At 52.1% G+C, this 13,848-nt stretch overlaps 1 protein-coding gene across 2 annotated transcripts in view; it reads right to left on the bottom strand.

The window, feature by feature from the left end:
• Positions 1-10,939, bottom strand: part of CD9 (CD9 molecule) — a 32,876-nt gene extending 21,937 nt beyond the window's left edge. Inside the window, exon 1 of one of the 2 annotated variants that reach the window (XM_028121225.2) lies at positions 10,719-10,939. Coding sequence is in view for 1 of the 2 variants with exons in the window: in XM_028121224.2 (XP_027977025.1) it covers positions 10,719-10,784 (66 nt within the window). In the remaining variant the exon portion in view is untranslated. The remainder of the gene's footprint in view (positions 1-10,718) is intronic. The other variant, XM_028121224.2, reaches the window with a different exon arrangement.
• Positions 10,940-13,848: the final 2,909 nt, after the last annotated feature.

Raw genomic sequence — 13,848 nt, 5'->3', positions numbered from 1 at the left:
GCTTTACGTTAAATACGCCATCATTTCTAACAACCCTAAGACTGGCGGTATTACCTTCATGACTCAAATAAGGAAAGTGAGGCATAGGGAGAGTCGCTGATTTGCTGCTTTCCCAGCAGGAATCTGCATTTCTGACAACGCCTCCCACTCCCAACCACTGTGTGCTGCTCCTTGATGGCACGTCGGGGCACGTCGGGGCACGTCGGGCGGGCATGCCGGGAGGTCAACGACAAACCCAAGCATCCCTGAGAAGCCAGGCCCCTGTGGAGGCACACTTCTGCCTCTTGTGACCATTTACTGCCTCTTGTGACATTTACTGCCCTAAATACAGTATAAAAAATGTATAAATACGGGCAGTATAAAAAATGATGACACCCATCCCACCACCTATATAATTCAATATTTTTCTAAAAATTGGAATTATAAAATAAATATAAAGAAGTTCAAAAAAGTGCTTAGTTTCCCCATGATTCCTTGGGCTTACCTGCATTGCTGATGTCCTAAATACCTGCTTAGCCTGCTCTCTGACCTTGCAGGGGTTCACTTTCTGGGGATTCTGTGCACTTGGCGGGGGGGGGGGTTCCTGGACGGAGGGCCTCAACAGCTACCAGCCTATGGGTGCCCTCAGTTTGCTAAGCATGGCTCTTTGGGGCCATGGTGTATTCCAGCCTGGCCTCAGGCTGGTGCACGGCTAAGAGGGGAACATGCCCTATAGGAGCAACAGGGGATTTCCCAGGGAGAAGAGGAATATGAGGGAGCTAGATTTCTACGGCAAGGCCCTGCTGCCCCTTCTGAATCTAAGAGGGCTGGTAGGACTGCCTTATACCCTTTGAAGTAGTTAGGAACATCCCAGCTGGAGATGAGAAAACGGGCTCAGAGAGGTAAAGTAACTTGTCCAAGGTTACAGAGCAGATATGGAGCAACTTAGCCATCAGCTCTCTCTGTCACATGAACAGCTCGGGCCATGCACAGGTCAGATACTTGACTGCCTGGCTCATCCCTGGTGGAAGGGAGCTAGCAAGGTCCCCTCTCTGGGGTGTGGCAGGGGATGAAGGGCCTTGTAGGCTTTTTGTCAGCACACCTTTATGGTAATTAGGCAGTGACCTGGTCTGAACAAGTTCAAGAGATGACAAATCCTCCCTTCCAAGGACAAAGTTAGCATCATTTAAAAACCAGAGCCCTATTCGGCCCAAGAGAGAAGAAGAGTTTTAGCTAATATGGTGTGTTAATATTAAGTAGTTTGGGGATGAAGGCTCCAGAGGGAGGGCCTCTGCCCAAGATAACCTCTTTCTAAACAAGGAACCTCACTGTAAGTTTCCATGGCCTGTTTGCCAGACATGGAGCATACATCAGCCAGCCCATAAATCTGGTTTCTGCTGAAAGCAGGCATTCTGATCTTAACCAAAATCATCTGATGTGGGGGATTGTTTTAGGGATGTTTTGCTTTAAATTCCAGAATACCACACATTTGTTTTCTATTGTGTACGCCTAAGATGCCTGGCGATTAGACACACACACACACTCCACTCTTGTTTACACACTTTAGCCATGTGGCCCAGCTAGCTTTCATTCCATCTGCAGGACCGGTTACCACTTGCCTGCATGGCCCTGAGTGGTGGGAGATGCCCCTTTGTTTATACCTTTGAAGCAATGCCATGTGGTGTGTGGATTGGTGGTGTTGGTAACAGGCACACCCAGGACTGCTCCTGGGTTAAATGGCCCTCCTTCCCCATCATGGGGTGTTCTGAGCACAAAGTCAGGGGAGGGGCAGGAGCCAAGGTCTCCAACTGCTGCGTCCAAACTATCATCTATTCCATCCCTTTGCCATGATCTCTGCCTTCATTTCGGGTCTCTTAATTACAGCTGCCATTTGCACAACACGGGTTTCAGCTTATATGCAGATTTTTGGGATAAATACAGTACAGTTCTGTAAGTGTGTTCTCTCTTCCTTATGATTTTCTTAATAATATTTTCATTTTTCTTGATTACTTTGTTGTGAGAATGCAGCATATAATACATATAACATACAAAGTATGTGTTCATTGACGACGTTATTGGTAAGGCTTCTGGTCAACAGTAGGCTATTAGTAGTAAAGTTTTGGGGAAGGCAAACGTTCTAAAGAGATTTTTGATTGCATGGGGGTTCGTGCCCCAACCCCCCCACACTGTTCAAGGGTCAACTGTATGCTCCTGACCAGCTAGCCTGTAACACTCGCTATGTGCTACACCCCACCTGCAGCACTTCACCTCTACTCTTTAATTTTCACAACAGACCCACCAAGTAGGTAATATTTACTTTCATTTTTTAGCTGAGAAGACTTGGGCACAGAAGCGGCTCATTGGAGATCACACAGCAAATAAGCCACTGAGTAAGAACTTGAACCCTGGACAGTCTGACTGCAAAGCATCAGATTCTCAATTGTTCTGCGGAACTGTCTTTTTCATCAGTGTCATTAATTTCAGAATTTTTCACTTTTGTCCTGTCTCCCTCCCAGCCATATAACTGATCCCATTTCAAAAGTGCACTTTCTACCCATAAAGGATCTCAGGGGAGCCCACCTGAAATAGCAGAGGGCCCTACCTTCTCAGGACGGGAAGGCACCTGCCTTGGCCACCTGGCCTGGAGGTGCCACCTGACCCTGGCCTCTCTCTGAGGCCAACTGCCTGATGGACAGAGTCTAGAGAGAGAGAGAGAGAGAATGCGCTTCTTCCTGCTGGCCTCTGGCCCGAGAACTTCATCCACGCCCTTGCTGCACTGGCCAGAAAGTCAGCGTGGACACAGCACTGCTCTGGGAAGTGGATGCCTCAGAGTAACTTGGCGTGTTTTCTTCTCATCCCAGCTTTGCTACTGCTGCAAGCCTCACAGTGCAGACACGGTTACAGCGGCCCACTGGCCACCGTCCTTGCGTCCCCTATAGGAATGGCCCCAGGGGGAGGCCCAGCACCCTACCCTTTCCCCACAGCACCATCCTGCCACCAAAGGGCACGGGTGGGCATGACCACAGGCCTGTGTTACAGCCCTGGCTATGGGGTCCTGGGAGGCACCTGCCACAGGAGGAGGACAATGCCAGCTTCTCATCCTAACGGGCCCTCCCCAGCCCTGGGAGAGAAGCTAATTTCCATTTGACATAAGCTTTTCGGGGTCTCTTAAGGGTTATCTGTCTTAGGGAGTCAGAGCGACCAGACTATGGTGGGAGTGTGGGAAAGTACAGGATGAGAAGAGGTTCTCAGGCTGGGAGAAAGGAAGCTTTAGAAAGCCCGAGCATAACAACGGATTTAAATCCATAGCCCCATATCATGAGAAGCAATGTGAGGCCTTCACATCACATCGGGGCGAGCAGGGAGAAGAGTCTTAGTGGGAAGGGTTTCTTGTCTCTCTGGACTGGAGCAGGGCTGCTGTGGGGGTGAGGGGGCCTGCCGCCCACTAGAGGGGGGGCACCGATGTGAGCTGGATGTGAAAAATGATGGCACACTGCCACTACTCCCTTAGATGGGGAGAGGGCATGTCAATGGGAACCTGTAAATAACTATGTCTTAGTCCGTTCAGGCTGCTGTAACCAACGACCATCGATAGGGCGGCTTAACAACACCAATTGTTTCTCACAGTTCTGGAGGCTGGGAAGTCTGAGATCGAGGCACCAACACAGCTGGTGTCTGGTGAGGGGTTGTTTCCTGGTTCACAGAGGGCTGTCTTCTTGCTATAATTGCACATGGTGGAAGGGAGGAGGGTGCTTTCTGGGGCCTCTTCTTTTATAAGGGTACTAATCCCTTTCGCGGAGAGCTCCATCCACGCGACCTAATCACCCCCACAGGCCCCACCTCCAAATACCATCACACTGGGTTTTAGGATTTAACATATGAATTTGGGGGGAATACAAACATTCCAATCTATAGCAAACTGTCTTTTAAAAACACCAAACTTCCATTGACTTGCAAAGCAATGAGTTCATAAGTATGATTTTGCTGATCTTTTTTAAAGATTTTATTTATTTATTTGTCACAGAGAGAGAGCACAAGTAGGGGGGGATGGCAGGCAGAGGGAGAAGCAGGCTCCCCGCTGAGCAAGGAGCCAGATATGGGACTCAATCCCACGAACCTGGGATCATGACCTGAGCTGAAGGCAGATGCCCAACCGAATGAGCCACCCAGGTGTCCCTTTGCAGATCTTTCTATATCAAGTTTTAATAAATCAGTTTATCATTTATTATGCTATTGCTTCAATCAATGTAGGTTTAAAGATAAAACTAGAATGTTACAGAAACCTGTTTTGAATTCGGTAAAACTGTCTGATTTACTTTACTGTATTTTTAAGTCCCAGTCAAGGATTTTCTGCTATGATCCATGAGCTGTATTGTTTTTATACTTGGACGCTGACATGCAGCTTATACTGCGAACAGAAGCAAAGGGCTGTGTCCTGAGCAATTTGGAGGTGAGGGATTGGTAGAAGTCATGGGCCATTGGCCTGCCTGGCCTGAGAGGTGTACACTGGAACCTGGAAGGTACGTTGATCATAATAGTAACAGGGTTAAGCTTTGAAGGGTGACTCATAACAGAGCCAGCAAGAGTCACTGTTTCAGCAACCCTGCACAATGCCTGGCAAGAGGACTTGAACAAGAAGGACCTTTCAAACCCAGAGTTCTGATTTTCTCCAAGTCAATAGTCCCCACACCTCTCCACCCAGGGATCTTTGCTAGAATCAAACGAATCCAGTCCCCTCTCCATCAGAGGGCTTCACCCTCCCCTGCTATTCAACCAAGCTGCGTATCATCTCCTCAGGAGTCCAAATCCCCAAACAACGTACCCCCCCCCCCCAACTCCTCCCTTTCCAAAGTCCTCAAGGACAAGGCCGGGGAAGGTTGGCTGATCTTAGTCTCCATTTGGTGGGAAGGAGGCGGAGGGAAAGACAGAACTCAGTTCTTCCTAAACAAATACAAATTACCCAAGCTATGGGAAAACCTAACCCAAGGAGCAAAACTTGGCTAGAAGCTCATAAAGTTGGATTCTTCATGTGGACTAGAAATACAGAATACTCATTAAATTAATCAAGAGTCAAAGCCACTCCTTGGGCAATGATTAAGCTGAGAGTCAGAGCAAGTATGGGTGGGGAGTCTAGCTCTCCAGTCTAGGCTGCTCTTGATCATCGGGGAACTTAGCCTTTCTCAAATCACCCCGTATTCTGCCACACAGTCCCTGAGTAGTGGTGAGGCAACCCCCTGCTCATGGCTGAAGCACGGGATTCAGAACAGGGAAGAGGTTGCTTGGAAACCAAGAGAGAAAAACCAATATGAGGTGTTCATTGGCCTCCAGAAAAAAAGCCAAAAAAAAAGAGGGAAAAGCATTTTTTGTGGAGGTAGGTCTCATTGATTTTGTGGAATTCCCTAAAAAGGTTAAGGTCCATGAGTCTAGGATGATGGCACACAGTACTTAAAAACGATTCAGAACAAAGCACTTTTTCGGGGTGGTGGTGGTGGTTGGGGGCGGCAGGGGGAGTTGGAATTACCGGATGGATGTAATTATTATAAAATTATCTCATCTGGAGACAGGATGCTTCTTTTCACAGCTGCATGCCATCACTTGATGGAAAATGAAAATGTCCCTGGACCAGCATTACTTTTTCCACAGAATGAAACAGACAAGTGATCTCCTGTCGGACTTCAAAAACATAAATTAAAAAAAAAATGTATCGTTCAGATTAGCCCTTCTGGTCTCCTGAATTCCCTCAGTTGCAGAGGACATTTCTGAGTAGTTGAGAACACGGGGCCAAAAGGCTCTTGCCCAGTTTCAAAACCCCGGAACAAATAAGTCAATGCTCTCCCGTATGGAAGAGATGGAGAGACGGTTTCTGCACAGCTTTGGTTGAAAAGACCTGTGGTGGACCCAGAGGCAGTCCCACTGAACCCCCCACCCCCCCAGAACTGGGGGGGAATGCAGAATATAAACATGCACCTCCTCAAACTTCACTCTCTTCTCCCCAGCTGGACACAGGTCTATCCAGAATACTCCTTGTCCACTAAGGAGACAACAGGCCACAGAAGCCATGATGACCCATGACCTCAGGTCCCTTACCCTCACCCACAGCCAGGCACACCCAGGAAAGAACTGTCAAGGCTTGGGTTCTTTAGAAGAAAAGGCGCTTTTGCCAGCTCAAGGTGTGTTATTAAGTTCCAAACTGTGCGACCCAAAGCCACACCTCCTTATAAAATGGAATTGAACCAGAAAACAAACACGCAAATCAAACATGGGACACCCAGCGCTGCGTCTAACAGGGAAGATTCACCTCCAATACAAAAGGGTGTGAGAACGCTGACTTGTGATGTTTGAAGCCACAGAGGACTCAGTTAGCAGAGTTAGGTGCTCTGGCAAGGACAGCCCTCCATGGGGCCACTTATTAAAGTGGTTCCAAATCCCAAAGCCTCTTCCTTTGAATACAAAAGAGTAAGGTCTGGAATGGTGCCATGGGGCACTTTGAAAGGAAAGGGGTAGAGTGTGTGTGTGTGTGTGTGTGTGTGTGTGTGTGTGTGTGTAGAGGAATCCTCCATCCCCCCAAAATCAGGAGCTGGAGCTTTGCTGTTGCCAACCATTGCAGGGAAAAGCAAGGGGCAAGCCATCAAGATTCTGGGTAGGGGAGAAGTCCTCTTTTCCTTAGCAGATGCAGACACCTGGCCTCACCTCACCTCTCCCCAAACCTGCCAGCCTCAGTACAAACACTGCCAGCCTTACCAGAGCTCCCGCTGTCTGTGTGCCAAAGGTGGGGAGCCATTTTAGGCAACAGTCCCAGCTGCTTGCTCAGCCCAATGCTGAAGGCCAACAGCTTCTGGGGGAAGCCGCAAGTTGGGTGGGAGGGGCTTTTTCCTCTGCCTGCCCCGCTAGGTCTGTACCCTGCCCAGACCCAGAAGCCTGAGGTCTTAGGGGTTCTCTGCCGTGTGGTTTATTTTCAGGAGTGGGGCCACCCCACAGTCAAACATGGAGCTGCACATGCAATGGAGTGGGTGTCCTGAAGCAGGAATCACAGAGGTGGGGTGCATCACGAGGATGCAGGAAGAGAAGGGGGGAATGTGTGGAGTGTGGATGCCTGCCTACACCCCTGGTTTCAATTTCCACACTTCTTGGGGAAAGGCTCCCACCCTCTCCACTGCCTCAATCTACTTTCTCAACTGTGGAGTAACAACAGCTTGGGTTGGAAGTTTACTGTGTCTGGGGTTAGCTACTATGCCAAGGGCATCCCATACATTGTTTCATTTAACCCATGGCAATTCTATGGGGTAGACACCAGCTCCAGCTGCTGATGGGGAGGGGGCTGAATCCAGAGCCATGCACTGACCAGTGGGCAGGACTACCACAGATAGCTGAGGGCCAGGAAAACAGAGAACCCCCAAACAGAGGGACCCCACCCAGGGCAATAGAGGGAAGTGTGAGGTTAAAAGGAAAGAGACCAAGAATCGGGCCTCAGAGGTAAAGACCCAATGAAGCCAGGCTCCGAGGACAAGCCTTAGTAGCCCCTGTGCGTTTCTATCTCCTGACTCGGGTTTTGGGTTGTGTGGGAAGTGCTGTTTCTGCAGGCACTGGGGGTGGGGCTGGGCTCACAGACTGAGCAAAAGGGACCTTTGGCGACCATTTATTTCAACCCACTGGTTTTATAGATGAGCAAACTGAGGTCTGGAACACAAAAGCGACCTCCCCATGGTGTCAAAGTGACATAAGGACAGAGCTAAACTAATACCCAGGTCCCTGTCCAGATTTCCACTGTTTTTTTGGGGGGGGGGCGTAGGCAGGGCGGTCTAGAGGAAAACAGGGAAACAACTGAGAGCCAAGAAGTTAGGGTTGTAGGGGTGTTGGATGAACAGACTGGTTGCTGGTCTGGCTGTGAGCATCAGAGGCCCTATTGAGGGCAGGCTCAGCTGTCACCCAGGGTCCCATGGGGCTGAGGTTGGGGCCGGCACAGAGGTGTACCCTCTCCCCACCCTGATCATCCCCCTGTCACTGAGGTGGGTTTCTTCTCTCTGGGTCCCTGCGAGGCCACCCCTCTCAGCATCCTTTGTTCATGAGGTGCTGGTGGCTCCTGGCCTCACAACTCCTGTTTTTCAAGGCCCACATCAGATCCCAAACACCAAGTTTATAAATTTCTGGTCTCAAGAGAGAAAGGTAACTGGTGCCATCATAACAATCCGAGCCATTCCCTTTAAAGGTAGTTTTGAGAGCTCGTTTCTGCCCAGCTGGGCATGGCACCAGGTTGGGATGGAGAGTAGCTGCACTTTAAGCTAACCAGACCTGCCTTCAAACTTACTTCTGATGCTATCCTGCCACATGACCCTGGATAAGTCACTTAACCTCTCTGGGGACTGGTTTCCTGGTCATCAGTACCATGGGGATAATGCTTCCTGCTCTGGCTTATGTCATGGGACTTGGAAAAAGCCTCTGCAGACTGTAAAATGTTGCACAAGTGGATCCTGATACTCCTTTATTCTATCATCTCTACAGGGACCTTAATACAGGACTACTGAACAACTGTTAATTCGGGAAAATGTAGCTTATCCCCACACCCGCCGCCCCCACCAAGCTCATTACCAGGTCCCCTTGGTTTTGTGACAGAGACAGAAGAGGACGGGACTCAAGTCAGGGACCCAGGGCTTGCAGTATTGGTTTGGTCTCTGGGATCCTGGGCCATCACCCCTCTCTGGTTCTCTGCTTCCTCACTGTAAATACCAGGGCTGGACTGGATGACCACTAAAGTCATTCCTAATTCTGGGCCCAAACATTTCCAGATTCAGTCATGTCTGTTTCAGATGACATAGCTGACCAGCAGCGCTGGTCCAGGCAGGGGCAGCTCTGAAAATGGGTGGAGTGGTGGGCTGAAGACAATAAGAGACTGAGCAGATACCAGAGGAGCCCTGGAGCCTCCCATCAGGCTCCTGCATGTGCCACACGGCAGAAGGTGTGTGTGCATGTGTGTGCGTGTGCGTGTGTGTGTGTGTGTGTGTGTGTGTGTGTGTATAAAATGAAGGCACATGGCAGTCTGTGGTTCCTTCCTGGCCTGAAACCCTGATGCAGCCTAGGCAGATAGCTGAGGACTAAGCAACAGCCTGGCAGGGGAGATTGTGCTGGGGAGGGGAGAGGAAGACTCCCCCCAAGGACAGGGGTGGGGTGGGGCGGGGCTAGCCTGCCTTCTCACATTCTTTTCTGGTGCCAGAGGTTGGTGGAGGAACGCAAGCCTGGGAGAGAGCTGGCTGGCTGCTGGGGGCTGGTGGGAACACCAGGAGGAAGGACTGCCCACTGCCGGGGAGGGGTCTCCCTAAAACAGTCCAAGTGTTGGGCAGGGACACATCTATGTGCCATCCTCACTAGAACATGTGTATGGTGACTCTTGCAAGGGCAGGTCAGTCTCTTACCCTCAGCTCTGGAGAGAGGATTAAAATCTCAAGAGGTTTGCCCCAAGGTTCGTGGGGACCCCAGTGACCGGCTCCCGGGGAATAAATACAGTATATCTTTTGTTACAAGGCTCTGGTGGCAAGCCTGTTTCTACAGCCATCTCTCTAGTGGTACAGGAGCTGCCTTTCCAAACTCCTTCTGTCCATCTGTGTGCAGGGGATGTGGCCCTCAGACTCAGGACACCAAGGTTCCCTATTCCTTGCTTCTTTCTGCCTCTGGGTGGTCCCTTAATCCCCCAAGAGAAGGTGTGGAGGGGACAACCCCCTTTCCGCCGCCTTCCTCAGGCTTTCCATTTGCCGAAAGGCTGAGTGCGGCCAGCAGTGGGAGTCATGCGGCTCCCCGCCCGGCGTCCTCTCCAGGTGAACCACTCTCCGTGGCCCCGCCTAGCCACTGGGTGGGCCGGCACAGGGGTGTAGGCGAGGCGGGAGGACCCGGGCTGGCAGTGGGCGGATGGCACCTCATCTTCCCCCGGAAATGGGGAAACACAGGACTAAAAGCGCCAACAGGCATTTGCCCCACCTCTCCCCAACTCTCCCAGAGTTCTCTCCAGTTCTGATACTTATCGCCTTTGGGGGAAAAAAAAAAAATCAAGACAAGCTAGTCTTTCAGGTAGTTTCGAGGGAGTTCCGACTTTCTCACGGCGGGCTCAGAATCAAGCCTGCAGGTACCTCCTCGAGGGTGGAGGGGGTCTCCCACTCTCACTCAGGGACGTGAGGACTCCTAGTCCTCCCTCCCTCTCCCTTTCCAGTGTAAAAGTGTCAACAGCTCTGGGCTGAGCTCTCCCCGCTTCACTGAAGTCCGCAGAGCGCCCGCATGCCCCCTCCTCGCGGCCCCCGCCACTCGTGAGACCCCACCCAGATCGCGAACTGCACTGCCCGCCACAGTCCTCCTTGGCCAGGGCCTGAAGTTCCCAGAAGAGGGGTGCTCCCTTTCTCCCTGCCGCCTTCCCCTCCTGCACTCGGAGGGGCTGAGGGGAAGGGAGCAGACACGACTCCCACCCCAAACCCTCGGCGACAAAGAGGGCCAGGGCCGGTCTCCACGCCCCAGCTCCCTAGGGACCCCGCGTCCCGCCGCCGGCTCGGCTTCCGAGGAGCGCCCTACGGTCGTGCCCGCCCCGCTTGTCTCCGGACCGGGTTGAGGAGCCAGCTGGCGGCCGCGGTGCTTCGTCTCCTCCCGCCGGGAGTCCACCCGGCGCGGGCAGTGCCAGTTACCGGCAGCCCCGACCGCAGACAGGGTCCCCGGGACGAACAGGTGGCTCCGGAGAGGAGCGCGCGGCGGTCGCACTCACTCACCCAGAAGATGAAGTTAAATCCGAAGAGCAGGTATTTGATGCACTTGGTGCCTCCTTTGACCGGCATGGTGCGGGCTAGACTGGCCTGGGCCGGACTGGTGGAAGTGGGAGTACGCGCGGCCGGGACGGGGGGCACCGCACTTCAAACCGAGGCTTCGGCGGCTGCGGGTGGGCCTCGGGGCTGCACTTTTAAAAAGTGCCACTCCTTACTGCGCGCGGTGGCTGCGGTGCGCATGTGCCGCGGACCCCGCCCCCGGCCGACCCGGCCCCTGGCCCCACCTGCCCCGCCCATGCCCCGAGGCGGGCTCCAGCCCAGCTTCCGGGGGGACTCGGGGCTCAGCAGCCTTGGAGCCCGCACTCCCCTTTCCCCTCCTGCCTCCGGCACAGCCCTCTCCCCCACCGAGTTGGCCATACCCTCCTTCCCGCCGCGGACCTCCCCCTTTCCTCTCAACCGTCCTGGGATCTTTCCAGACTGCCCCCTCCCCACCCCCCCCACCCCCCCGCTTTTACCTAAGAGTTCTATGGAGGCCTTGCCCTTCAGTTCTCGCTTTGTTGGTTCTGGTCTTCCTGCCTGAGCCCTCTACTTTGGGAGACCTTTCTCGGGTCTTTGGGGGTTGGGGTCGAGTCCCCTTACTCAAGGCAGTCTGCCCGCGGAATGAGTGCTCTTCTCGCGCTGGGCTCGATTTGAAGGGAAGCTGCCTGGCTTTATTTCTCCTTGAGGCGGCTCCTTGCTCCTTCATGGAGGACACTCTGTATTTGGCACAGCTGGCAGTACAGGTGGGAAGAGAGGTTGGAGGCTTATGGGAGTAAGTTTCAAATACGATTGCCGAACAGTAATATGGCTGAGTGTCAGGTGGTCCTGCAGTGCTTCCTGGCCTTGGCGTTTAGATGCCCTGAGAGAAGGGAAGAGTTCGTAGACAGGCTTCTGTTCTTGCCTCCACCTTCCCCTCTTGCGCTTTGACCTCCAGATGCTGAGTTCTGAGCCCCTTGCTCCTCCGCTCAACAGCTTTCTGTAGCACCCCCCATGCAATGACCCAAGTTGAAATTCCCCATCTTGCATTCTCTTCCTCTCGAGTCTGTGCTGAACGCTGTTCTACCTGGCACACACTGCCCTACTCAGCTCCCCACCTCTGTGTGGCCTAGCCCTGCCTTCCGCATGTGGTGTGTGCCTTCTGGCTGCCTGGCCAGTTGTAGAAACTCGGAGGCTCCTCAAACTACTGTTTCTCACCAGAGGATGAGGAGATTCTCTCTTCTTTTGCAGTCCCCAAATCCCTGTGTATTTTTGTTTTCAAAATGAAGTTTCCTTTACAAAAGCAAGAAATATCAGAAAATGCCAACAAGGAAAAAAAGAACGTAAGTCAAATTTCACCCACTAGAAACAGAGGGTGTTGCCCTTTGTAGCTCTTATTTTGCTGCTTATTATCACTCTCAGTTGTCTCATTGATTAATTCAAAAAACATTTTTCAGGATCTACTCATAAGGGAATCATTAGGGGCAGGAGCTGGGTGTCCCCGGGGCGAGGGATTCAGGCAGCCAGACAATGGGGGAGAGTACGGTTTGGGGCTACAGAGATAGGGTTGGGAGCTGACGGAGCTCAAAGGAGGAGCCTCTGACACAGACTGGGAAGTGATGCTGCAGAACCAAAGGAAAAGTTGTTTCACAGGACAATTAAAGTCTGGGGCCCAGAGCTGTCTGGGGTCTGGGCTGGAGCTCATAGTTGAGGGAGGTACGGGGTAGGTAAAGCTGGAGACCCAGCTGGTGAGTTGGGGGGGGGCCCTCCACTTGCTGTGTGATTTAGGTTGATGGCTACCTGTATTTTAGGCAGTTGGGTGGAGGAGGGCAGGAGGTGTAGGCAGCAAGCCCCTTGAGGATAAGCACTATTGTTTGTCTGTCCTGACCTTGGCTCAGAGCTTTGGGGGATTATGAGGAAGGTGACAGGTGACGTGTTGTATCAGGGGCCCTGCAACTGGGTAGTATGAGGGGAGCATGGGACACAAAAGGTGAGGTGAGGGCATGTGGAGAGCAGTTAGGAGGCTTTAGAATAGGTCAGGTGAGAGACAAGAGAAGTTAATAAGATGGGGCGATGGGGTGTAGGCTAGAGAGTGCAGCAAAACCAGAAGAGAGGACCGTGTGTGTGTGTGTGTGTGTGTGTGTGTGTGTGTGTGTGTGTGTGTGTGTGTGTGTGTGTAGGCAGGAGGGGTGGGGGAGATCCCAGACAGAATAGCTGGAGCCAGATTATGGGGAACTCCATTCACGTGTTCTCACGCTTCTTGGGAAACTACTGAGAGGAGGAAGGGGAAGCGGAGAGACCAGGATTCCCTTAAGTGTTGCACAATGCCAAGAGCGGCTGAGTGGAGGAATTTTGGTAATGCTTCACCTTCGTCACTCACCCTAATCTAGTGTCCACTGAGGAGGGTTGGGGCAGGGCAGTATGTGGGGGCGGTAGAAAATCAGACAATGTCCCATTGTGCTGCTCTCAGGCAGAGGCCACCTATCCAGGGAGAACAGGTCGAGGGAAAGAGGATTTTATCTTTTGATATTCTCTCCTCTCCTTCCCTCACCCCCACCCGTTAACCAGCGCGGGTGGGAGGAGAGTTCAGTAAATATTTAAGCTTATAAGAGAACTACTTCCTAGGGTAATGTGCATATCGAATGAGGTAATCCCCTAGGAGGGCTTAGTACAGTGCCTGTCACACACGTGTGCAAGAAATGTTAGCTGTTGTTACTGTTACTGTTACAGAAGCAATGGAGGGGTGTATGGTGAAGCTCCAAATTACATACAATCAAAGGGGTCCTTATAAATGTGAGTGTGGCGATCTGAATTCTTGGTCCGACCCTTTGGTTTATTTTGGACAAGTTGCTTCCTGTCTCTGGGCGTCAAGCTCCTCACCTGTAGAATGAGCATTTTGGATTAGGAGATGGCAGGGTCCCCTCCATTCTGACAATCTATGGTGCAGAAAGCCTCTGGGCCAAAGTGTGTCTATTACAGGCAGTCAGTTCTACCGGCAACGAGGAAAGGGAGAGATGGAAAAAATACGGTTTGCTTTAGCTGGAAGGGGAAAATCTGGGTAAGCCCCTGAGTCAGAGATCACATGGAGGCAGAGAGGGCTTCCAGGCTTTGTGGTGCTGGG

Source organism: Eumetopias jubatus, unplaced genomic scaffold, assembly GCF_037043125.1.
Source record: "Eumetopias jubatus isolate StellerSeaLion01/CBP00866 unplaced genomic scaffold, mEumJub1_p1.0 scaffold_8, whole genome shotgun sequence".
Lineage (NCBI taxonomy): Eukaryota > Metazoa > Chordata > Mammalia > Carnivora > Otariidae > Eumetopias > Eumetopias jubatus.
This window is presented reverse-complemented; position numbering and strand designations above follow the sequence as displayed.